We start from the raw sequence: 27,316 nt of genomic DNA on the forward strand, positions 1-27,316 counted from the left end.
GGAGTGTGGTGGAGTCTCCTTCTTTGGAGGTCTTTAAGCGGAGGCTTGACAGCCATCTGTCAGGAATGCTTTGATGGTGTTTCCTGCTTGGCAGGGGGTTGGACTGGATGGCCCTTGTGGTCTCTTCAAACTCTATGATTCTAAGTAGGAGTAGGATTGCAGCCCAAGGCTGTGTTGAAACCTGTGTTCATGTGTTCCCCCTGCTGGAGATGTCTGTAAGGTGTTCTGCCACTGAGCTGCATCCCCAGCCCATGTTTTGCCTATAACTTTCCCCATGCATCAGATCTTAGGATCAGACGGTTGAATTTTCAGCTGCAGCCATGGATACTCTGTGAATATCAACTTGGAGAACTAAAATGATACTTGTGGCAGCCCAGCATCAGAGAAACGATAAAAGTTATTACCAAGCAATTTATTCAATAATTCACAGAGAATGATGAAGAAATGCAGCTTTCCCTAAAAATGGTGTTGCTCCAAGTAAAGTCCCACCCCCCTACGTCTCCCCTATTCGACGGCACCCCTGCATCGGTTAAGCTGAGGTTTCTGCCTCTGAGCTCTCTGTTCTAATACCTGCCTGGTCCTGGGAGGGGGTAGTTAGGAATGCTTTCTAAGGACACTGAGTGTGTCAGCTGTCTTTCCCCTGGTCCTGCTTCTTCTTCCTACTGTTCCTCTTCCAATATTTCCCAGTTTCTGCCCTCTGCAGCCTCTGAACTATGTTGTTGTTATTGTTGTTGTTTAGTCATTTAGTCGTGTCCAACTCTTTGTGACCCCATGGACCATAGCACGCCAGGCACTCCTGTCTTCCACTGCATCCCGCAGTTTGGTCAGACTCATGTTGGTAGCTTCAAGAACACTGTCCAACCATCTCGTCCTCTGTCGTCCCCTCCTCCTTGTGCCCCCCATCTTTCCCAACATCAGGGTCTTTTCCAGGGAGTCTTCTCTTCTCATGAGGTGGCCAAAGTATTGGAGCCTCAGCTTCAGGATTTGTCCTTTCAGTGAGCACTCAGGGCTGATTTCCTTCAGAATGGATAGGTTTGATCTTCTTGCAGCCCATGGGACTCTCAAGAGTCTCCTCCAGCACCATAATTCAAAAGCATCAATTCTTCGGCGATCAGCCTTCTTTATGGTCCAGCTCTCACTTCCATACATCACTACTGGGAAAACCATAGCTTTAACTATACGGACCTTTGTAGGCAAGGTGATGTAGGCAAGGTGACAACTTCCATACAGTCACTAACTGCCTGTGTTATGTGCCCCTTACCTGGGCTGCCCTATCGTATTTCCGCCTACCCTGAACTCCCTGCTTTCTCCAGCTCCTCTCCTTCCAGACACCTCTACCCTCCCTCAGTAAACACAGATTAAAGGTAAAGATACCCCTGACCATTAGGTCCAGTCACAGACAACTCTGGGGTTGCATGCTCATCTCACTCTATAGGTCAAGGAAGCTGGCATTTGTCCGTAGACAGCTTCCGGGTCATGTGGCCAGCACGACTAAGCCGCTTCTGGCAAACCAGAGCAGCGCACGGAAACACCTTTTACCTTCCCGCCGGAGCGGTACCTATTTATCTACTTGCACTTGACATGCTTTGGAACTGCTAGATTGGCAGGAGATGGGACGGAACAACGGGAGCTCACCTTGTTGCAGGGATTCAAACCTTCTGATTGACAAGCCCTAGGCTCTGTGGTTTAGACCACAGCACCACCTGCATCCTAAAAACAGATTACCCACACACCAATAAAAAACACTTAAAACAGTTAAAATAATTGTTGCAGTAGCTCTGCCTCTGCTTTATAGCTGGTTCTGCAGGCAGGATGTATAAATTGCCTGCAGGTACAGAGGTCACAATGCATTGCAGGGGGTTAGACCAGATGACCCTTGAGATCTCTTCCAACTCTCTGATTCTGTGCTGCTTTCAGCTGCTGTGGTTGACTTTCCTGATGGTGAGAGGTTCAGCAGGAGGGAGTGGGTAGCTGTGGATGGTGAGAGGATTCAAGTCTCCTCTCTTACCCCTTCTCTCCCCTTTGCACCTGCTTGCTACAAATTTCAGTCACTTGGTTCCTGGACCTTTCAAACAAATGAAAGCATGGGGAAAGAATGATATCCTATAATTAAAGTGTGTCGCTGCAAATAAATCTAGTGATTACTGCATCTAATGCTAGAAAGGTCTATAGCAGGCATGCATAACTTCTGTCCAACCGGAATGTTTGTGCTGTGCACTTTTTTTCCTATTTCGTTCAGGTAGCTTCCCATACTTCCTCTTATCTTGTCTGTATTTGATCACAGAGAGCGCGTTCCCAGCCATTCAGGTTTGGGGCATTTTTGTTGATGCAAGAGCTTTGAATAACCAATGAGGAGAATGAAGAACCTTGTTAAACAAAAGTAACATTTATTCAAGTAAAAGAGAAGATAAATCCAGCCTAATAAAAAAAGAAAGAAAGAAGGAAAGAGAAAATAGGCTGAGATCTCCTGCAAAATTCCACGCCGCCTTCTGCTGGTGACTCTTCATCCAGAACTACTGTAGGTCTGCTGTTCGGTATAAGATGAGTTTGCAGGCTTCCATCAAATATATTTTTCTGCAGTAATGGAGTCACTCAAGACTCTCTTTGTTAATCCCAAGCATCTACTGAGCCATGGAGAATAAACTCTTATCCTGCCCATAGGGGTAAGACAACTTCACACGAAAAATAGAATTTTAAAAAAATCCTCCCAATTCCTAAGCAGCACAGTCAGCAAAAAACAACCCAAAACAGGTCCTCTGCCTGACCCTCTAAATGGAAAGTTTAGGTGCTCCAAAGAAGCATCTGGTAAATTGCCTTTTTACATTCCAAATATTGCAGTCATCCGGTTCCGACTGAAATATGTTAATACTGCAGGACTCCCCCACATTGCTTGGAAGCCATCCTCCATCTCAACTCTGTAAATGAATGGTAAAATGAAATGAAACGCTGTAAAACAGTTTGTTCCCATCCTGCTAAGAGGCAGATGCTGTCTTCATGCCTTCCCCTTTATGCCAATTTTGGCAGGGAAAGGAATGGACCGTGCAGCCTCCACTGCAGATGAGGGGAGGAAACGATGGCCCTCCCCATTGCTGCTATCGAATGGATATATCTCATGATGTTCACGTGCATTGCACCATCCCATGCTTCCAGTCCCTTGCTGTTTTCAGAAACGCGTTTTCTAAAAAGGTTGTGTCCTCTCCAGGTGCACCCTTCCTCCTCTGTTGCTCGCAATCCCCTTCCAAAATTGGGTCTGCATCTTTTCCTACCACTGCTTCAAATCAGCAAGAAGCAGGAGGAAACCCACTGAACTTTGCACTTCTTAATGAAGCGGCAGGAATGGCTGAGCTCTGCCCCGTGTTTTGGAACTGAAGCCTCTCTGGGGAGGCCATTCTCTCCAGAACTGCTCCAGAACTGTGGTGAGCTGCATAGCTGCAACCTATCAAGGGGCAACCTTCTGGATCTAGCTTGGCTCCATCCACGCAGCCTGGGCATTGGCTCCTCCTGAGCAGGAAGGAGAAAAAGAGGGCTGTGGCGTGGCTTGTGTTTCTAGTTTATCATCCATCCCTAGTGTGGAGTACATTTTGTTTGTTTTGGAACTGCAGTCGGCTGCCCTGGGTAACTCCAAACTCTAGTTTTAATGCAGTGTGTAGGTTCAAGCAGAGGAGGATTGTTGCTGGTTATCAATGCAGTCACGCTGATGATCATGATGGCTCTTCCTAGGAGGTGAGGCATTGGTGTGGTACTTGCTTATGCATTTATCCAGTGGTGAAATTTTAGACTCTGACCCCTATTTCAATGGTAATGTGTATTGCACCCTCCCCCCCCAAAAAATGTGATAACCCAGCCCTATTGCATTGTCTGTGATGGGGAGCTCCTGATCATTCAGCTCAATAGGGCTCTGGACTTTTGCCCCAAAGACTTTTGCCCCTGATGGCACAACTGCTGGTTCTTTATTCTTGGTCTGACACGATGCCTTTTCTGGGCATTTAGTAAGAGATTTATGTGACTACACTTCTTATTCAGACCCTGGAGTAACTGTCCTTAATTAAATTTGGATTCCTCCTCCTCTTCAACTCCCTACCTTCTAGTCACCCACTTGAATGTTAAATTGTTTACTGAGAGCACAGCATTGTATCCAGAGAGCTTATACAGTGGTACCTCGGTTTCAGTACACAATTGGTTCCAGAAGTCTGTACTTAACCTGAAGCGTACTTAACCTGAAGCAAACTTTCCCATTGAAAGTAATGGAAAGTGGATTAATCCGTTCCAGACGGGTCCACGGAGTACTTAAACTGGAAGTACTCAAACCGAAGCGTACTTAAACCAAGGTATGGCTGTAATGGATATGCCAGTGAGAGTGGAAGTGCCACAGCAACAGGTTCAATCTCTGGTTGCTCCATTTCTTCTACCAGGAATCCTGGAGAGCTGCTGCCAGTTAGTGTCAACAGCACTAGGCTAGATGGGCCCAGTGGCCTGAACTCTGGGCAAGGCTGCTTCCTATGCCCACCCCGCCAAGGCACCCTATAGCTCCAAGCAGTGCCCTGCCCCAGATCAGGTTGATCTGCCACATGCTACCCGAGATCTGTCTCTGAAGCAATCTACGGGCAGGGACTGCAGAGAGGGTAATTGGTGTTAGTTTGCCTCCAATAGAGACCCTTTATGCCGCTCAAGTCAGGAAGAGAGCAGAGAGAATTGCTGTAGACCCTTCGCATCCTGGTCATCACCTGTTTGATTTACTCCCACCCGGATGTTGGTACAGGACTCTATATACAAAAACGTCTAGGCACAGGAATAGCTTTTTCCCTTGTGCCATCAAATTGTTGAATCTGTAGTTGTGGGCGGACGGGAGGCCATGTGGTGGTATGGGGCCTTTTTGCTGTGCTGTTGTATTGTGAGGGGAATAGTGTTTGCATGAGGTTTTTTTCCCCTTTACATTGCAATGTAGTCGAAGCAAAATTCCAAGTATGGTTGATACTTGGCCAATAAATTATTCTGTTCTGTTCTGTTCTAGTCTATTCTATTCTTAACATATAGTCGGAAGGGGGTGAGGGGAGGAGGAGATGCTGGAGCTCCTTCTACTTCTCCTGCTCCTACCATAGATTAGGTGGGTTCGATCCAGTGCTGTGTTGCTCCTTCTTTCAGCAGCTTCCCTGCATGCAAAGGAAGCCACTCGCTACGGGGCAGTGACTGGCACCACACAGGATCAGATCTTCCTCTTTACCAGCTGCTAAGAGGGGGATCTGATCCTGAGGGGTGTTGCTTCTTCACAAGAGGCTTCCCTGAACACAGCAGAACTGGTTACAAAGGAGCAACAACCAGCACTCTTCAAGATGTTATGACTCATGCATTGTTTCACGAAGTTCGCATTAGGCAAATGCACATCAACATCCAAACTGAACCCAAAGTTCTCCCCATCACTACTTGGCTCTGCTTGTTATTGGGAGCATTTTACACTTATATTATTTCTCTTGGAGGAGTTGCTTTGCTTCTTCATTCACTGTTGCTGCTGGATCTCAGTCCTTAAACCCTTTCCTCAACTCAGAAAGCAGGTGTGAATTTGCCAAAGACAGAAAAGCTTCTGTAATGAGGAACTGCTGAGAAATCCTGCTTGGGGCAGATCCTATTCTCAAAGCACTACATTTAAACTCGGTGTGGCGTGTGTTTTGCTTTGTTCTTAATCTCATTTTCAGTTGGCCATCTGATCTTTCAGATAAACTCTCCTGTCTGACCTGTGAATAAACTCAAACTCATATCTGTAAAGTCTCTCTGGTCTCAAAAGGCTGACTGTAAACAAGCTTTGGATACACATTCACATTGCCTACAAGATATTGATGGAACCTGCACTTTTCTTCAATCAGCAAATGCAAACAGCTGGATCCGTAACTTGGAATCCTTGCTGCTTAAGTGCCTATGAAAGGGCTCTGTCAGATTCATTTTCTCTCTGTTTCTCATTTTTGCCAATCTTAAGTTCAGATCTCCACATTTTCATGTTTGCAATTTAAAGCAAAAAATCTCATGAAAGTTCATCAGCATTTTTGTGCAAATTTCTCCTAGTATACACATTTTTGTAGGCAACTTTGCCTAATGTATCATCATATTTTATCTCTTTTCTGCCTTTCCATGCTCAAGGTGGCTTGCAACATGAAAAGATTCACATTAAAAATATATAACAAAAACAATAAATAAATAACACCCCAATAAGTTGCTTTCATATTTTTTAATAATGGTGATGATGATAAATTTAATAAATTTTATTAATATTATTTATGTAAATTATTTCATGTTGTAAGCCACCTTGAGCAATAAATTTTAAAAATCTCAATAAGTATGCAATAAAATTAAGCATTCCCCACATAAGTCATAATAAGGTCTAGCCATAAAGATGAAAAAATAAATACGCAAAAAAAAAAATGACCACAACAGAAACCCCCAAACAATACCCCACCCGAAGAGTCTCCAGGTGTCCTGAGGAGCAGCCCTAAACAGAATGGACAACTGGGCCAAAACTACAGTAATAAAATGAATTTCAGTAGAGACATGTGTAAGGTTCTACACAAGCAGGAAGAACCAGCTACACAAATAGAAGATGGGGGAACCCCTGGCTTGCCAGTAGTACATGTATAAAGGATCTAGGAGTCTAAGTAGATCACAGACTTAACATGAGTAAACAGTGTGATGCAGCAGCAGCAAAAAAAGCTAATGCTATTCTAGGCAGCGTCAACCAAAGTATAAATAGTCCCACTCTATTCCACCTTGGTCAGACCACACCTGGAGTAGGCTACTGTGTCCAGTTCTGGGCACCACAATTTAAGGAGGATGTTGACAGGCTGGAATGTGTGCAGAGGAGGGTGACCAAGAGGAACACCCTATGAGGAACAGTTGAGGGAGTTGGATATGTTTAGTCTGGAAAAGAGGAGACTGAGAGGAGATATGAGAGTCATCTTCAAATATCTAAAGGACTGTCACATGTAAGATGGAACAAGCTTGTTTTCTCCTGCTCTGGAGGATAGAACTCGAACCAAAGGCTTCAAGTTACAAGAAAGGAGATTCTGACTAAACACCAAGAAGAACTTTCTGATGGTAAGAGCTGTTCAACAATGGAAGGGACTCCCTTGGGAGGTGGTGGGACTCTCCTTCCTTGGGGATTTTTAAGCAAAGGTTGGGTGGTTATTTGTCATGGGTGCTTTAGTTGAGATTCCTGCTTCGCAGGGGTTGGACTAGATCACTCAGGGGTTGCTTCCATCTCTACAATTCTATGATTCTATGAAATTGGTGTCCTTGTTCCCTACTGACCTCGCCAGGGAGCAAAACACCTGCAGGAATAAGCGCAAACCAAATTGTTTTAGAACGTGAAATCCCAAACCCCAGAAGGAATCAATCATTTTATATTCTGGATCCGTGCCTCCTGACTGATGTATCTGAATTACAGATTGGCTGGCAGCGGTGGCATGGTGGAATCCATTTAAATGAATCACTCTCTAATTTATTAAATGGGTTATATAGGCTGGCAGTACTGGCACTGTATCAAATTCTTGGTTTCCACTCTGCCCCTCCAAGCACCTTCCCCTTTGCTCCTTTGCATTTTTTATTTCCTCTACTGCAAAATGTATTTGGGGAGGCAGAAGGGATGAGAAGGTAGCTCTCTTGGAAATGTGTACAGGTGCTTTGTGAGTCCACACTTGTTCCTCAAATTAGCTCCATAGAAGTATTTTGCTTTGAGGTCCACCTGTGAAGTCTCTCTTCTTTGTCAGTTCCTTCCCCCAGGAACAGGGAAGAGCAAGTTATTTCTGTTCTTTGGACCAATGCATATTAGAAAGCAAGGAGCCTCTTCAGCTACAGATAGGGATGAGGGAGAGATTGGGTTCAGTTTTTCATTTAAAAGTGAACATACCTAGTTCATCCATTCTGAAACAATTTGCACAATTTGCCTTTGCACTTTCCCAAATTTTGCAATGCTGTTCTTCACCCAAGCCATGTGTATATAATATAACTGGGTTAAAGTATACATAGAACTGCATCCCTTTAGCGAAAATAATGTAAAAGTGCATTATGTTAGGGAACATAGATTTGCAAAGCACTGTATGTATTTTAGGCAAAATTGCATAGAAAATGTTTATATTAGGGAAAATTTGCACAAAAATTCTGATGCATTTTCATGAGTTCTTTTTTTTTAAGCCAAATGGATGTGGAAATGTGGAAAACTGAAATTAAGATTCATAATACCAAAAAACTGAGAGAAACCAGAATTGACAGATTGGCCTATTCCCAGCTGAAGAACATTTATACAACTCTGGCACTTCCAAAGCAAGCAAGCAAACAACCCCAAAACAAAACTGCCTCAGCTCATCTAGCTAGGGACAAATGAATCAGGGCGCTTTCAGACTGTCGCCATTTTGTGGGTGGGAGGCAATCAAACAACGAGCAAATTTAGGTTGCACAATTAAAGTGGATTTGGTGCTCTGATGTAAAACAACAACAACAACAACAAACCCCACTTAATCCAACCCACTCCTCCAAAATCAGACCTTTTTTTTATTTTAGGAAAGTGATGAGCAGATGCACTGGAAAACTCATGAGATAACAACTACTTGGCACGACATTCTACAACCTCCCTGCGAACAAATCAGGATTATCTGGAAGCGACCTCAGTATGCTTCAAGTCTGTGTCCCTTTTCCACATCCTCAGGCAAAAGTCCATTCTATTGCATTTCAATTTTTTTTAAAAAAAAATTAAAATAAAAAATCCACGTGGGAAAAAATTCACACACACACACACACACACACACACACACACACACACACAATGCATTCTAAGTGTGTGTCACACACATATATTGGAACATATGTTGAAACATTGGGGAATGTGCAAAACCCGAGTTATAACTAAGTTTCAGATTTAACATATTATTAAATACCTTGTCCCATGAAGACCCCTCTCTACCTGTCTACCACTAGTTTGTGAATACTACTTCTTTGTTGTTGTTGTTGACTTTTAGATTGCCTTGTAGGTAAAGTTTTATCTGACACTTTTGCTTTATCTACTAGCCGGGCCTTTCCTCTGTGTTCCTCTGTTTGACATTGTTTTATTCTGACGCTGTGATTCCAATTAATTTGTGCTGCCCTGAGTATTGCATACATGTTTGAAGGGTGGGGGGTAAAACCACTTATATTAACCAGGGAGGTATGGAGGCAGGGATCAGATCAATTCATATGGGGATTCACAGAGGTTGGGTTCCTCAAGCATACCTACTTCCATCTTGTCCAGTTCTCTGCAATGTTTCCATTTTGAAGCTATTTAGAGGCATATCAATCACAATGGTCTGGGCAGAAACCACGCAACCCTTTATGCGCACACTTTCAGTAATTGTAGTGTGGCTGTTATGCAGATGTACAGAAGTACGTGAGATTGACAGATGGGGGCATTATGTTTACATACAAAAGCCTTATAACAGTGTATGTGGAACAGCAGGTTTAGATACATAAACAATAATTTTAACGGCATTTGCTTAAAATTCAGTCAGCCTACAAAAGCACATAGGTTACTCTCCTGAAACAAATGGGGAACATAACAGGATAGTGCTCTCTCATAATTCTATGTAAAATATAGCTTTTAACTAGTAATGGGTGGAAAACTGAGTGGGGTTTTTAAAAATAAAAGAAGCGAAAGAGTAAATCGCCCTTATGTTACACTTTTCAAGGCCATGAACTAGATTTTTTAAATTTTTTCTTTTCAATCCTCCTATGGATTCTGCCTGTTGGATTCCCCCACCCCTTTTCCATGCATGCCTTTTCATTTGTAATTTTGATGGAAAAATATAAACCAGAATGGGGACAGGGAAATGAATGCCTTGTGATGACAGCTGAATACTGAGCTGTCTTCAGAGTCTCATAAATCAGGAAACTTTCTGTGGTTGGGGGGAGAAGTATGCCCCACAGGAATCAAAGAGTTTCCAGTTACGGGTGGAAGGGGCCAGTCTGTTGGGCCTCGCAACGAGACTGTCCTGGTGTCAGCATTAAGCGATGAGGCTTTAAGATAGCCTTGTCAGGGTAATTGATCTTGAGTCATTGCCTTTCCTGTCAGGGCCGTCTGTCTCCTTACCCACAATCCCCATCACTTTGACAACCTGTCAGGAGTATGGGACTTGGCCCAGTTTTGCCTTCATCCAATAACATTATGAAATTGATACCGACACTTCCATTGGCACTAATTTCTGTAAGATACTGGAGCCAAAGGACGAGTGATTTACTTCCACGGCAGTTATGACTTCCATGTAGGTCAAGATGGCTGGAGATCAACTGTTGTGGGGCTGAGCTGAAGGCGGAGAGACATAAAAAAGGAGGGTAAGGGACTATTTTCCATAACGTGAGGCCTTATCAGGAGGAAAAGTTGTTTGATGGAATGATAAAGGGAGCATTCTCCCCACAACCATTGTGAGAGAGGGAGAGGGAGGGAGGTTCCATCTGTGCTATACAGTGGCCTAATGTAAACAATCATGGCTTCTCCCAAAGCATCCAGGGAATTTTAGTTTGTTAAGGGGGCTGAGAATTGTTAGGAGATCCCTGTTCCAATAGAGCTGCACTTGGATGCATTGCACCGTGACACAACCTTAAGAGATTGGCTTGATGCCTTGCTCTGTAGCATGCTTTGCAGGATATTTAATTCCAGAGCTTTGATTTAACTTGCATATGCAATACAATATCCAATCTATACTTTCCCCAGCTCAGGGGCAAGTACACCCAGAATTAGGCAGAGTTCCTGACACAGCATTGCTGGAGTTGCAGTGTGTGTGCCAAACAACCTCTGCTCCAGGGCAGCTCGGTATGTGATCGGAAACAATGGGGTTGGGTTGAAACGTTTATCAGTTTGTCACAGTCTTGCTCAGCCATGGCTTGGGGCCAAAAGTAGAAGGTATAAATCATGCAAGACTGAAGAGAGGCTGTGTGTGGGTTCGTGTCTTCAGTTCTGAGCATCCACCCCACATTCAGAGGGGCCTCTTGTTTTGACAGTCTGATGGGGAAAGTCAAAGGTTGCCCCTCCAGCTTCTGCTGCCTCCCCTCCCCCAATCCAACAATGTCAACCCGATTAGCTAGGTCCATGTGCTGCATTGTACTACTGGGTTTTGGAGCCAAAAGTAGCTCAGAAATAATAGGCATGTCTTGGGTGCCTTGGGGACTGAAATTGGGAGCTCTGGGAGTTAGGCACTTGTTCCTTACTGTGACACCCCATAGCTGGTCACAGGAAGGGAATTCCTGACATCTCAGTACCAATAGGCTGACACCTCTCAGCTGCACCTTCCAAGCCCAGGCACCAGCTGATCACAGGGAACCAAACACTTTGCATAGCCTTGCAACTATGTCACAAGGTGTGTCATCACTAAAACTGCATATAGGAAGGAGCCTTAGGTGGGAAGCAGTGGCTTTCCTAAGGCTCCTTAGTGAGACCAAGGGTAAAAGTGTTCAGTGTTTCCTCCACTGCCTTTCTAAGTGAATCATTATGAATATGCATGCAAATGAACATAGACATTGGAATTAGCAAAGAGTGTCTGTGTGCCAAGGGGCAAGAAGGTCTGGATTAGTTGAGCGGGATTAGCATAGCCAAAGGATTTTCATTTCTGGCTTTGCTCAATGGCCTCCAGCAACTCATTGTTCTATTGTTCTGGGAGATTCTTTCAAAAAAGGGGGGGGGAGGGAATCATGATCATCTCATTTGAACAATCAAAAGCATGATCAGTAGTACTCTGTATATATGTATATAGCTATACGGAAGGGAGAGGTCAACGTATCTTCACATGTTCATGATCAGACAAATGCTCCCTCTGGTATGCGCATGTGCAGATGGAAGAGACAGAAAGAGCTGCAGTATATAAAATACACCTTATGACCACAAGAGATTAGAAAGCTGATATGGTGTTATTCCGATTGATTTTGCTGTTGTATTTACACCTGAAGGTAAAGAGCAGAGACACTGGAAATCAATTGGCCCCGTCCTCTGTCCCCACTCCCTCTGCGGCACCGTTTGAATGAAATGCTTATATCATTTTTACGGTGTGTCTCTGATAGAGATGAGTGAGTCAAGAGATTAATAGGCACCACTGAGGTATTTGCCCAGCAACTGCTCATCTCTGGCACCATAAAGCACATGGTTCTAGAGTTCAAGGTGCCCTCGAGGCGGCGGTTTGGGGACTTGGCTGGAAAAGCAGGAGGTGAATTCAGGGCAGAAGGAAGGGAGGAAGCAGAAACCCGACGTGTTGGGCTCTAGGCAGTGCAGACTACCTGAAGGATCATAGGATAGAGTCCTACAGATGATGCTGTTCAATGCATGACAGTGATGCAACTTTGACTGCAATAAAACCTGCAAATCCAACAAGAGATATTCGTAGTAATTATCCTGGAATGGAATGAGTATAATAACTGGTAGATGATTCCACTACAGATTGAGCTGGTGAATTCATGAGGGTGACCTAGTTATGCTGAAAGTGAAGGGCTGGCTTTGTTATGAGGATGGGTTTTAACTGCAGAAAGGTGCAAGGTGAGAAATTAGGAATTAGTTTAAGGTTAGCTGCCTTAAACTAGGTCAGATTGTGCTTCTATCTAGGTGGGGAGCATTCCCTTGAGGGAAAGGGGCCCATGGGCCAGTGGTTGGCAGGGCCACAGCCATCACCTACACATGCTTACCTATGCGCTACAGAACCATGTGTGCATACATGGTAATGGCTATGGCGGTAATGGTTCTGAATACCAGTTGCTGGAAACCTCGGGAAGGGAGGTTTCCAGGAAATGGTCTATTTGATCATTGTGAGAATAGGATGCAAGGCTAGACAGACCATTGGTGGGATCCAGCGTGCCCTCCTCATGGCCTAGCTCTCCTATTCATCCATAACCCCACATTCACGCCCTGCTCCTACACACCACTTGCAACCATGCAACTTGCTTGGCATCCATGCTGCGCAATGAGAAAATGGGTCTCTTTGGGGGAAGAGACTAAGTGGTGGAGCACATGCTTTGCATGCAAACCATCTCCAAGCAGGGCTGGGAGAGGATCTCTGCCTGACAGCGGTGTAGCAAGCCGCTTGGGGGAGGCAGTGGCTGCAGGAGTCTGCCAGCCGCCTCCTCCTCAGCTGCAGGGTTGCTGGGGGGGGGGAGTGGCAGGTGGACTTGAACCCCACACTGCCCTTTCAGCTGGCGCAGTGCCTGCAGGTGCCTGAGCCACCACGTCACACCCAGGAGAGATGCATGGCTCAAGCATGCTGCAGGCCCCTTGGTAAGTGCTGCCCCCTGGGTGAGTGGTGCCCAGTGTGCCCCACCCCTCCTGCTCCCTTTGCTATGCTCTTCCTGCCTGAAACTCTGGGGAGCTGTTGTGAGTCTATGCAAGCAGTACTGATCTCCATGGACTGTAACTTCGGATAAGGCAACTCCCTGTCCTTTCGCCGCATGAAAACACAACAAACTGCCCACAGAGGGAGATTTCTTTCTTTCTTTTTTTCAATCAGCAGCTTACTTTACTTCCCTGCTGCATGGTGAAAAAGGAGCTCCCTTTGTTTCTGCACAGCATGGAAACTCAGTCACACTCCCTCTCACCCACTGCTGAACTGTAATTGCTAATCAGCCGAGCAGTGTGCAAGGGCAAGGGATGTATCACAGCCAAGGGAAGCTTATGCCTCCTTCCCACAGACTCCCTACCTCACATGCTTTTCAGCTGATTGGACATCACAGCTCAGCAGCAAGGAAAAGAAGGCCAAGGTGAGAGCAGTGAGGCTTGGGGAGAGACTGATGAGCTACATAGGGAGAGACCTGCAGGCAGCAATGCCAGAGTCTTTCACACCACTTGCTATCTGATCTTTTGAAACTTGAGATGCCACTGATTAAAGCTGGAACCCCCTGTTTGCTACTGTAGAGCTGCTGATCTGTCATAGACTTATTGACTTATGATATGATCCCTGGTATCCAGTAAAAATGATACCTGGCAGTTGCCATGGCTCCATACCAGGTGTCTTCAGGTGCAAAGTCCTCCTGTGACAGCGACCCCAAGGAGGAGATTGGTAAATTTATGGATCCTCCCATGTGAATCTGCTGCATCAAATCCCTTTACATCACTTTGCCACTAGATTCTGTTGAATGGATCACAGTTTCACCAATGGCTCAAGAAAGCCCAAATGCACTTTCCTCAAGCTGTCCCCACAGCTTAAAATCCCTCTGCCAATGAATAGCCAATGGCTGCAAATGAAAACAACCACAACCACAACACCGGCTCTTTAACTGAACAGTTGTAGCACTCACAGTTGGGGTTTCCATCTTGACTATAAAGTCCAGACTATAAAGCTCTACCAGTCCAGACTATAAAGCTCTACCAGTCGCTCCACAAATCTGCTGTGTGTTTTCTGCCTCAGCTACAGGGCCACCAGCTGTGGTCCTGAACAAGCACCTTGGTCCCTATCCAAGGTCCTGAATGTGCCTTGCCTTGCTTGTCACCGTTTCCAGAACCCTTACGAACCATTAAAGGCCCTTATACTCCAAATTGATTGCCAAGGGCCTTTGATGGGGCACTTCTGGAGGTTCCCCATTGGCCAGGCTGCTAGGGCTGATGGGAGCTGCATTTCAGCAACATCTGAAGGGCCAAAGGTTCCCCACTCCTGACCCATAGCAAACGATCTTGTGCTTTGTTCACAGAGATCCTGACATTTTGATATTGGCTGAAACCATTTCTAAGTTTGCATGCCAAAATGAAGAGCAGAGAAACTTTTGCACCCTGGGTATCTTTGTGTAGCAATGTTCACAGACTATTGCATTCAGCAACGATGCAATGGTCATATGTCAAACCAGGGTCTGAATTGGCTGTCTAAGCAGCTAAAGGATGCGTAGGGAATCAATCTGGTTAATTTTGATATTTTCAGTTGAACAAATAGAGATCTTTATTATTTAGCCAAAGTCCACTACCAAATCATACAATGATACACTTTTAAAAATGGTACATCACTCAAAAATTGATTAAAACAAATAATCCATTGTCATGTCCAATATCTTTTACAATGGTCATAATAAAGTACTGTGCAGTCATACCTTGGTTTATGTACGCTTCAGTTTGAGTACTTTCAGTTTAAGTACCCTGTGGACCCGTCTGAAATGGATTAATCCACTTTCCATTACTTTCAATGGGAAAGTTCCCTTCAGGTTAAGTACGCTTCAGGTTAAGCACGGACTTCTGGAACCAATTGTGTACTTAAACCGAGGTACCCCTGTATAATGTTTACTAGAAAGGAGAAAAGAGTATCTACTCATTTACACCTTAATGCAGCGACAGAGGTTGACAGTCTCCTACTTGCTGTCATTCTCCCCCAATCTTCTTTATTGATTTGCCAATGTGGCATTTGAGGGGCACACATCTGCCTGCTGGTGCCTGCAAACTCCCAGTTCATTTTTCTTCTGAAACTAGGCTGGAAATAAGCATTATATTTTAGCCAACAAATAGGTGGCATTCTGTGCTTGGCTGTGATGAAGAGCCCTTCTCAATTTAGTGAGTTTGCACTACAGACACCAGCACTCCTCCAGGGGAATCCCAATAGGATATTTTCCAGAGTGGTTACCTCCATATTTAGCTCACTGTCTGTCAATCTTCTTATGCCATCTACAACAAAGATACCAAAGGGTGGTGAGAAAATGAGAAAAACAAAGATTAAAGGCACAAGAGACAATCCTAATTTCAACCTGCCTCTCCAAACGTGGCAGTTAGTCTCCATTCGGACTGTAAGACAGGAGGCCAACATTAGATGGAGCCAGAGTCAATGACAAATGAAGCCAACTTGTCAATGACAAGTGAAGCCAACTAATTCTCATTTTGTCCCCAAAAGCAAAACACTACAAGTGGAACACTGATACTAAGGAGGAGGAAGCTGACAGGCAGGGTCAACCTCTGGATAGCTTATAAGAAGGAAGACAGACAGGTTTGGGGCTGGTGGAGGAAATATTGAGAAATGGTGAGGTGATACCTTGTTTGCCCTTATGAACTAGACCCTTCTCGCAGCAGAAAAGAGGGAGCAGAAGCGACCATGTTATTGGAGAAGTGTCCTTTTGTACTTGGAAGGGAGGAGGAAAAAAGAGTTGTTGGCCACCCTCCTCCAGTTGAGTCCTTCCAAGAAAGCCATTGGTGTCTCCAGTCTCTGGCTTTCAGATAAGCAAGTGGAAGCTTGGCTTCTGGCCCGAGTCTGCCAATAAAAATTAAGAAATTGATTTCCCTTTGTTTGCCTGACAGGATGAAGGCTCTTTTTATGAGATAGTAAATGCAATCCATCTCTGAGCACAGCCAGATTTTTAATTGTATTTGTTGTGCTTTCACTTACTCTGTTTTATGAGTTGCAGTTTCTATCCTTGCTGCCTTAGAAAGCTCACCCTTGAGGAATGAGAGAGGGCTTGATTTCAAAACAGCAAAAGGTTGGGGTTTAACAAGAGCTGATGGCTGAGTCAAAGTTTTTTTTGTTTTGTTTTTATCAATGAACTATTTGCCTTTTAAGCAATGGATAGATTACTTAGTTGACAACATGGAAATAATTTTGGACATTTGTGGAAATGCCATATGTCTTATTTGTAGATGATGAGCTAAGCATTGCCATTTGATGGATGGAATTTACCACTCATTCTCTGAAGGGAAAACCTTCTGTATCATTTAATTTCCCAGTCTCTTATTAGACAAACACACTGAACCAAAGAAGCCTCCAAAACATGGAGAAATGTGCCCCAAACTCAGAAAACTCCTTGTTAAAATTTGACCTCCAGGAGCAGAGAGAAATATAAGAGCCAGGGAAGTCTGGTGGTTTGAAAACAGGCTGGGGGCAAATTGTGAAATGGTAGAAATGTTGTATACTGATTTGCTGGAAATATTATATATGGATTTGCTCCCATTTTGAAGAAAAGCAGCACATACAGTTAGGTACAGAGATACAGATATGCACACACATTCATAGAAACAAATGAAGCTGCCTTGCACTGAGTCAAATCACTGGCTGATCACCGCAGTACTGTCTATACTGACTGGCAGAAGCTCTCCAGATTTCAAGGTCTCTCCCCAGATATTATCAGGCTCAGGGAATCGGATCCCTCCCACGGTGGCAGCCCAGAATCAGAGAAACGATAAAAGTTCTTGCCAAGCAATTTATTCAATAATTTACAGAGAATTACAAAGGAATGCAGCCTTCCTAATAATGGTGTTGCTCCAAGTAAACTCCCATCCCCTTAAAGGTAAAGGGACCCCTGACCATTAGGTCCAGTCGTGACCGACTCTGGGGTTGCAGCGCTCATCTCGCGTTATTAGCCGAGGGAGCCGGCGTACAGCTTCTGGGTCATGTGGCCAGCATGACTAAGTCACTTCTGCAAACCAGAGCAGCACACGGAAACACCGTTTACCTTCCCGCTGCAACGGTTCCTATTTATCTACTTGCACTTTGATGTGCTTTTGAACTGCTAGGTTAGCAGGAGCTGGGACCGAGCAATGGGAGCTCACCTCGTCGTGGGGATTTGAACCGCCGACCTTCTGATCGGCAAGCCCTAGACTCTGTGGTTTAACCCACAGTGCCACCCACATCCCATCCCCTTACATCTCCCCTATTCGCCATCACTTCTGCATTGGTTAATCTGAGCTTTCTGCCTCTGAGCTTTCTCTTCTCCTACTCTCAATGCCTGCCTGGTCCTGGGTGGGGGGTGGTCAGGAATGCTTTCCAAGGACACAGAGTCTGTCAGCTGTTTCTCCCCTAGTGCTTCTCCTTCTTCCTGCTGTTCCCACTTCCAGTTGTTCCCCTTCCTGCTTTTCCCCTCCCAGGTTCTGCCCTCTGCAGCCTCTGAACTATGCCCTTCTGCAAACCACTGTTCTAAATCTATACAGTCCTCCTGTTCTTAGGAAGGGGAGGGCGCCCCCAACATTCCTCTTCAGTCCAGTCCCTAACAGATATTTATTTTGACAATGTATATACCACTGGATTTATAGTCATCTGTACAGGTGTACAGAAATCTCAAGACAATAGAGCTTAAAAGAGTTAAAACTGAATTTCTATGGAGGTGCCAGGGATTGAACCTGGGACCTTCTGCATGCAATACAGTTGTCCCACCACTGAGCTTTGGCTCCCCCCAAATGCTTACTATTGCACCATACTGTAAGTAGGGGTGCTTTAGGAGGATCACAATTACACCACCTGGGAATGTTAGGTTGAGACATAGATGGAAGCAGGGGTAAGGTGGCAAAACACTCTCATTTGTTTTTGCCGCAAGAGGCTAGGGATAGGGGGAACTTGATTCAGTTTGCATTTAAAGGTGAATCCACCTAATTTCCAAAACAATCTGCAAACCAAAACTCAACCATCCTTTGAAATTCACACTTTGCCAAACTTTGCAAAGAAGGTCTCCTGCCAGGTGATTTGTAAAAATAAATTTAAAGAACCATATGCTAGAGTTAAATGTGCATATAAATGTGCATACAATTGCAGCAGGGGAAATTGTGCAACAAAAATGTGTATATTAGGCAAAATTGCTTAGACAGTTGTGCATAGTAGGAGATATGCTGGTGAATTTTCATGAGATTATTTCCGATCACAAACTGATGTGGAAACATGGGGAACTGAACTTATGATTGGGGGGAAAAAATGAGAGAAATGCAATCTGACCTACCCTGTTTCTCCTAAAACAAGACATACCCATTAAAAAAGCCATAGCAGGATTTCTAAGCATTTGCACAATATAAGCCATACCCCGAAAATAAGACATAGTGATAGGAGCAGTTCTGGAGGGCCCCGAGGAAGAGGCGAGGCTGGACGTGTAATTAAAAAATAAGATCCCCTGAAAATAAGCCACTGTGGGGTTTTTTTTTTAGGAAAAAGAAATATAAGACGGTGTCTTATTTTCGGAGAAACACGGCATTCCCCCATCCCTACAAGAGGCTAACACAGCTGTTCCTCTGGAATTCAAGGCTGTTCTTTCTGTTGCTAGGTTTTTGGTGTGTGTGTGGGGGGGGGGGGGTTGGATCTATATCAGTGTTTCTCAACCAGTGTGCCTCCAGATGTTTTGGGACTACAACTCCCATCATTCCTGACCACTGGTCTTGCTAGCTAGGGATGATGGGAGTTGTAGTCCCAAAACATCTGGAGGCACACTGGTTGAGAAACACTGATCTATATGTTTTTATTGACTTAATAATGCTGTTTTGAAATGCAAGTTCTTATATTGTAAGGCAGCTTGAGCACATACAATGAAAGACAAGGGAAGGGCGGGGGGAGCCATAGCTTAAATAAATACATACATAACCTATAGTTCTACCCTGTGGGATGGAGAGGGAGAGGGAGAAAAAGCCATACAGATTCAGCCAGTGAATTAGAATCTCTGCTTGGCTTTCATTGATCCATGGCATTGATGCAGACACCCAGATCTGCCCCTGGCTGGATGAATGATGCTAAAAATCAGCCAGTGTGATGGAATGGTAAACAGGGTTACAGAGCACCAGCAGGAGCTCCTTAGAGATGAGTTAGCTAGGGGAGAGGGAAGCGAGTTGCAGGATTGCGTGAGGGCAGCTGATGTTAAAGAAGAGAGTCGGGAAGATTGTCAGAGCACTTGAGGAGTGCGGTGGTGGAGGGGGCTGTTGGAGGGAGGCTTTCAGAAACATCTGCTCCCAAGAGGATTCCAACGGTGTGGATCACCTGGATTCGCAGGAGATAGGTGTCAAAAACGGAGACAGAGATTGACACTTCCTCTCAGGGTGCTTGTCAGCTCAGCTGACTGCAAACTCTCTGGCAATGAGAAGTAGTCCAGTTTTAGCTGTTTCTGTGTGTGTGTGTGTGTGTGTGTGTGTGTGTGTGTGTGTGTTATCTCAGGGATGTGGAACCACAGGCCTGCGAACCTAATGTGGTCTTCCAGCCCACTTTAAATGGCACCCAGGACTCTGGTTCTGCTTTTCACCTTCCTTGGGTGTTTTCTTTGCCCAGAGGTAGAATGTGTCTCTGAACTGTGACAATGTCTCTTGTTTGCCTGGGTTTAGGCTGCAGAGGTCTCTCTCTCTCTCTCTCTCTCTCTCTCTCTCTCTCTCTCTGAAACCTCTGGCTTTTGTGTGGCTGGAATTTAGCCTTCTGTGCACAAAGTGGCATCAGCCAGCAGAGCATGGGACTGTTAATCTCAGGCTCATGAGTTTGAGTCCCACGTTGGACAAAATATTACTGCATTTCAAGGGGTTGGACTAGATGACCCTTGGTTCCCCTTCCAACACTACAATTCTATACTCTTATGTGTGAATATAAGAGACAAGGCTACCCACTTTTGACCCAGTCCCATTGACCACTAGATGTGTGTCCCTCCCATCCTCAGACGCTGCCTATAAAAGAATGTGGGCCTTGGTATACTAAAGGTTGCCTACCCTAGATTTCTCTAGATCAGTTGTGGGGAACCTTTGGCTCTCCAGATGTTGCTGAATTACAACTTCCATCACCCCTGAGTTGCACCTCCCTTCAGCCACAGTCAGTCAGTCATTGGTTAGAGGTGACTGAAGTGGCAGTCCAGCAACACCTGTTGTTGTGGGCCCCTCCCATGGACTGGGTCGATTCCATTGGGAATGTTGGTTGGGAGCATACAGGCTCCATATGTCGCAGCTTTTGAGTGCCTTTATCTGCTGGACTGTGTCTGTGATCAGGCCTGGTATGGGTTATCCTCTGGTGCCACAGGACTCATAGATAGGGGTGACCTCTCTGAGTTGGAATTGAGGTTCAGACTGCTACTCCTGGTGGCGACCCTCTCAAGTGCCTCCAGCACCACTAAACTAATACATCTGGTCAACACCTCCATATCCAAATCAGAGCCCAGGCTGTTGCTCTGGGCAGGAGTCCTAACATCCAATACTCAACAAGATTTTTTTAAAACAACAAACAAAACAAAACCTCCCACCCATCCATGCATGAGTCTTCCTTCCCATTTACCCATCTGTGAACCTTCACCCACCTGCCTGATTACCTTGCAACTATAGTGGCAGAAGGAAGGGGAGTCTCTCTCTAAGTCCTCTAGTTGCTGGCACCACTAAGGCAAGCACTACTGATAGTGGAATGGGGTCTGTGTGACAGGTCACCAGCCTTGACTTTTGGACCAGCAGGAGCAAACAAGGTGGGAGGAGTGGGTTGGAGATTTGCAGGTCAGGAGATTGGAGGCGAACATGTCAGTCATGTCAGTGTAGAGGAAGAATTGAGTTCTTCTCTGGCTCAGATTGAAATTTGGGGCATAGAAGAACTCAAGGAGAAGATAATGTACTCCTTGTCTTGGAGGCCGCCTTTAAGAGTCCCATAAAAATGTCAATACAGACTCCCCCTTCATCACAACTCGTTGCCTGCTGGCATGATCGGCATTTTGCAAGTCTATAATGAAAGCTTGCTTAGTTTGGAAACAGCTTGTTTCCTCCTTACTTGTGGAGAAAACAGGAGCATCATGAGGATTATCAGTGCAATCTTGCGGCAGGGATCAGTTTCCTCGGCATGCCGTCTGCCATTAACGTCTTTGGTGCTGACTGCAACTCAGGCCAAGTAGCAGTGACAGAACAAAACAATACAAACCTGTCAAACTGAGTATACAGTGTGTGTGTGTGTGTGTGTGGAGTAAAGACTTATTCCTAGCAAATAAAACACCTGTCAGGGCTGCCAGGAGTCCTTCTAATTACACAGCAACTTTATTATGTCCCACTTGGAAGAACAAACAATACTTGAAGTCTTTAAAAATGAACAGGCTTTCCTCCCTCCTTTCTTTTTTAATAAAAAAAAAAGCAGATTAATGCATTCAGAGTGTGCATTCTCTGGATGCTCTCTGAAGCACCAAGAGACTCGAATGACTTGAAGAATCTCCTCTTTGTTACTCGTGTTCCATAATAAAGTAATTGTGCAATTAGAAATAGATTAGCGACAGGAGAGAGATCTCCCTCCGCCTTCGCTGGCTCAGGTAAAAGACAGGCCTTTTGAATGCATTTGAAGTGTGCCTGCAACAGCTTTTCCTCATCTTGCATTGACCTTCTGTTAGCCCCTGGCAGCTTCGACAAAACAGAAGAGAAACTTCTCCAGGCGTAGATTTTTCTTCCCTCTGTTGTATGAATAAATTTGCTGCTCTTTGATTAGGACGCTGAGGAGTGTGTCGATTTTTCTTCTACTACTTCAGAGCTCAGTGATGGATTCCTGTGTTTTCTCCTTACACCATTGGTTGCCAGTGTGGCACCCGCATGTGCCAGTGTACCTTCCTGCATCCACAGAAGGTCTCAGAAAACTTTTTTTTTTCCAAATTGCATTTGGTACTCCACCTTTTTCTCCAAGCAACTCAAAGTGCCATACATAGTTGCCCCTCCTCCCTTCTCACTGAATACCATAACAACCCTGTGAGGTAGGTTAGGCTAAGAGGCAGTGGCTGCTCCAAGGTCACCCAGTGAGCTTCATGGCTGAGTGGGACTTTTGAAGTCTGGTCTCCCAGGTCCTCTAACATCTCATCAAAAGACCACAAGGCCTTAGAGACACTACATTCTTCCTGCTCCATACCAGTTTGTACTGGCTCAGCCTCCTGCAGTGGACAGTCCCCTTTCAACGTGACCACATGTCATGGGATGCAAACATTTGACACCCACCCATGCTGGAGAGGTACAAAGAGCTTGGTGGTGATGATGGCTGATGTAGATGCCTCCCCTCCCCATTGATGGCATAGTGGATGCTAGAGGCATGCCCACTCCACTTTTAAGAAACCTATATAATCTCGTAAAGGCATTGAGAAACTGAACCTAATCCCATTAGGTCACGGGTTGAAAATGCAAGCAAGCAGATAGTTCTGAGGCGTGCAGAAAACTCATAAAACAGGATGCAGTCCCCTGTAATGGCTGGCTCCGAAATGAGCCACCCCGAAAGGATATCAGAAAAATGGGGAACATACTCTTCTGTTTTCTTCATGGCTTACTGTGTTTGTTTCTAGGTCCTGTGGCTGTGATCAGCGGGGAAGAAGATTCTGCCAGCCCCCTTCATCACATCAATCATGGCATCACCACACCTTCGTCGTTGGACGCTGGCCCAGACACAGTGGTGATTGGCATGACCCGTATCCCTGTCATCGAGAACCCACAATACTTCCGTCAAGGTCACAATTGCCACAAGCCAGACACATGTAAGTGTGTTCTCATTGTTTGCCTATGTATGATGAGGTGAAGACAGGGTGAACAAGCCAGGAGAAAGTGAATTGAGTATGAAATGAAGAGGCATCGGGGCAGAGAGGGTGGAGAGCGGGTCTTGTATGGTCCAGAAACCAGAAGTGAATCTTGTGTCCCAAAAATCACAACATACACTGTTCCAGTAATCACTTCCTCTAGACATGACACCAAATTTTGAGAATCTCATCTGCCTTTGAGCATTATATAGAAGATTTCCATGGAAAGAGGAAGGTAAATAAAGGATATGGTGCAATGAGAAGCTTCCACCTTTCACTTTCTATAGGCTTCTCCATGGTTGTGGCACCAGCATTGCCCTATTAAACAGCAGACACCGCCTAGAGAGGGAGAAGAGACCATTAGTCAATACATTTCCTGTGCTGTGATTGTGCATAGAGATACAAAGGCAAGAAGTGAACCACTGGCGATAGCAAAATCGGTAATGAACGTATATATACCTGGACAGAGGATGAGGCTTCATATTGTGCTGACAGTGCAGAGAGTCCAAAATAGCTTGAAAGAACTAGTTTCTGAAACACTGTTCACAATTGGCACAGGCTCTAATCTTAAAGGCAGCTGAAACAAAGAACTGGAGCAGAGTGCCTGTGATCTGCAAGTATTTGAGCAACTTGCAGGTTTCCAACAGGACGATGCCCATGTTTCGCCATTCTTCCCAACACAGAGCTTTTTGAAAGATTGCTCCCGATGTGGCTGAACTACAACTCCTATCATCACTGACCATTGACTGTGATGCCTAACAGAACAGGAGTCCCCCACCAATTGTAGGGCCAAACGTGATCTACAGCAACCTATTTTATTTTGGCATTTCTGTTTTCCCTAAATGGGGCCAGCTAACATTATCCAGTTTGCAAAGCCCCTTTTTTTTAAAGTACTTAAAGTGCTTCTTTAATGACAGTTTGAGAAGTAATACAGTCAGGCTCAAGTTGTGCAGTTCACACGCATGGAAGGAAAACAAAGATGACAGACATGAGTTCCAAGTAGTTAGGAGGAAGAGCAAAGGAGGAAAAAGTTTAACCAAGGACTAGGCTTTGCAAAGCCCTTTTGTTATTAAGCCAGCTGACATGTTCATAGGGACATTACTGAAACATTCTTTGCCAGTGGTTTGCTTCTTGCCCCGTCACTCTTGTGGGATAGCTCATTTTTAAAAAAATTTCAGTGAACACTGAACTCCTTCTGTTAAAATCAAGATCATCACTGGATGATAACTCATCCTTTCCAGTTTGTCGGGGGCCCTTGTAAGAGCATTTAAGGTTGGTAGAGACATATCCTCAGCTCTGTAGATTTTCCAGAATGGCTCCAAACCAAACCATATGAAAGGTCCCACCACTTCTTCCCCACCCGTCTCATACGCTTCCCATCCATGCGCTTTGGCATCGTCTATGTTTCCTGCATCTAGTCAGGACTGTGGAAGAAAATGATTCTCACTCTGTTCATGGAGGTGGGGACTCTCAGAGGTTCAGTGGGAAAGCTTCTTGCCAGTGGGTTTTCAGCTGCACCTTTGCTGTTCTATTAGCTTCAAAGAGTGTGGCTCGGGAAATGCATGCTTAGGATTCTACTAGGCTGGAAGATTTAAAAACTATTAATAGACTATGCAGCACAACTCTGTACAGGTCTGTTCAGAAGCACGGCCAGTTGAATTTAATGGGATTTACTCCCAGGTAAGTTTTTATAGGATTGCATCCTCAGTTGGTTTAACCAGCAGATCTAATTATAATTAGGACTGTTCCAAATATTTATCATATTAGGTGTTTAAAGGTAAAAAATAGTAATTGCATAATGGGGACACACACACACCCTAGTTTCATATTTGTGTAATCTTCTAATCCTCTTTCATGCCATTGTTACCCCTGGATGCAACTGCGTTGATATCATCTCAGCCCCACCACTGACACATACCCTTCGCCCTTCTTCCTCTTTCTGAACTAATGGCAATGGCCATTCCTGCCAATTACAGATCCTGTTGTGAATGGCAGAAAACTTCCCTTTGCTATGATCAGTCAGATCCGGCTGCATGACGACATCACTGATGGCAAGTGAGGGCAATTTAAACAGACAAGCCAACGCTTTTGCAGAGAGTGTCGGAAAATCACTAACAGGCAGAAGCATGCTTCAGTGCTGCTTAAAATGTTTGTGGGGGGAGAGTGGGGTGCAGTTTCAGTTTTGCCCTGATTATAATTGGGGGATCAATTTTCATCAGAGGGGCTGGAAGTTAAGGCCTGAGGCTATTCTGGTTTAGGTTTGCTTCTGTAATAAGGAATGAAAAAGAAAGTCTGAATGACAACCTTTCCTTCTAAAACAACATGTGGTAACAACATGTGTAAATTCTGTCACCCTTCGGCATCTCAGAAAGGCACATGAATTGATTTTTTAAAAAAATAATCAACTAAAATGCTTTAATCAGCTTGACAGCCCTACCTTTGAGATTCCATGTATTACTAGGTGATGTCGAAGCCACACTCTACAAATCTGTGCGTGTCCATCAGCCAGCCCAGAATAGTTTACTGTCTCCTTTTTTAAGCTAAGGGTGAGTTTGTCCATTCAACAAAATCAAGTGTTAAAGCCATCCCTGGACTTCAGGCTACAGATTTGGGTTTATGTATTCAGATGCCTTTACTGGCCTTGGCTTGAGTAACACCAAAGACAATGAAGAGGAAGATTTGAAGGCATTTCCATTTTTGGTACCAGGGAGTGTGAACTACATATCTATGCCTCCCACTCACATTGTTATAGTTACCAGCACTGCCAGGGCAAGCCAGAGTGGGAAGGAGCAGAGATGGGGCAGGTCATTCTTCTTCATTTTGGATTATGGTCTGAGTTGGAGAAGAAGTTTGTGGTGGCTCAGGAGATTTGTTCAGCATCTGACCATGAATTCTGAAAAAAAGCAAATTAATATCTCAAACCATCACTACCACCAGTTCAAATCTGAGTGGCATCATTACACCTCACAACGATTTACATGCAAAGCTATGACCCTCTCCTTCCTTTCCCAAGGTGCCCCTGTTAAGTTTACCAAAGAGCTCCTTTCTAGAGTGCATCAATACAGTTTCACTGAGTATGATCCTCCTTCTGGGAGGGAAAACTATGCAAGTATATATAGCTGGGTGTGTGAACATATTTGAAATATGGGATTCCCCATCCCCCCACCCCAAACAACGCACATTAGTTGGACCCAACCATTCTATCCTCCTTCTCAGGCCCAATTTATACTCTAAAGGTAAAGGTAAAGGGACCCCTGACCATTAGGTCCAGTCATGACTGACTCTGTTGTGGCGCTCATCTCGCGCTATTGGCTGAGGGAGCCGGCGTACAGCTTCCGGGTCATGTGGCCAGCATGACAAAGCCACTTCTGGTGAACCAGAGCAACACATGGAAACGCTGTTTACCTTCCCGCTGTAGTGGTACCTATTTATCTATTTGCACTTTGACGTGCTTGATGTAAATAGGCAGGGAATTCCAAAGTACATCAAACGATGGCACTACACTAAAAGATATATTTCTTACAAATGCAGAACAGGTGTTTTGTGGCACCTGAAATAGTGCCAGTTCAAAGCAGATCTTCTACCGCTGAGCTATGTTTACTGATCCTGATCTCAAATCAAGCCCTAGGGATAGATGTCTCCCAATATTGGAGATATGAACCACTTTTTCAGGATGAGTCTTGTCCTTGTTGCAGATTTCCCCCTCCGCCCTACCCCAGTGTGAACCAAACAGCAACAACAGCATGAATTAAGCTCTGGTTTAATTAACTAACAGCATCATTCGTTCAGCCCACCCTTGGTGTGGTCCTGTACTTAATAGGTCCTACAGCTGAAAGGAGGAGTAAAGGACCGTAATCTGGAGCGAGTGCATCAAACAATGGCAAGACATCACTCACCAGAGCAATGAGCTGTGTCCTCTTAGTTCCACTTGGCTTTGACTTTGATTGTAATATATTTGTTTGGGGTCTGTTTCTACCAAGAAAGGGGGCTGGTTCACACCAGGCAATGGAGGAGACGGTAGCTCAAGCAGCTCCCCCCCTTTTCTAAGTCAAAATCTTTCTCGCTCCCTTTTGCATTCCTAGAATGCAGTTTAAAGAGTGCTTTCTGAACCGCAATGGGTTGGTATTTTCTTTTGCTGTCA

The 27,316-nt window shown here is 44.8% G+C and overlaps 1 protein-coding gene across 4 annotated transcripts in view; it reads left to right on the forward strand.

The window, feature by feature from the left end:
* NTRK3 (neurotrophic receptor tyrosine kinase 3) overlaps positions 1-27,316 on the forward strand; it is a 416,191-nt gene that overhangs the window by 240,048 nt on the left and 148,827 nt on the right. For all 4 annotated transcript variants that reach the window (XM_060282684.1, XM_035131834.2, XM_035131835.2 and 1 more), the window contains exon 12: positions 22,948-23,136. In XM_060282684.1, coding sequence (XP_060138667.1) covers positions 22,948-23,136 — 189 coding nt within the window. The remainder of the gene's footprint in view (positions 1-22,947; positions 23,137-27,316) is intronic.

This window comes from Zootoca vivipara, chromosome 14 (assembly GCF_963506605.1).
Source record: "Zootoca vivipara chromosome 14, rZooViv1.1, whole genome shotgun sequence".
Lineage (NCBI taxonomy): Eukaryota > Metazoa > Chordata > Lepidosauria > Squamata > Lacertidae > Zootoca > Zootoca vivipara.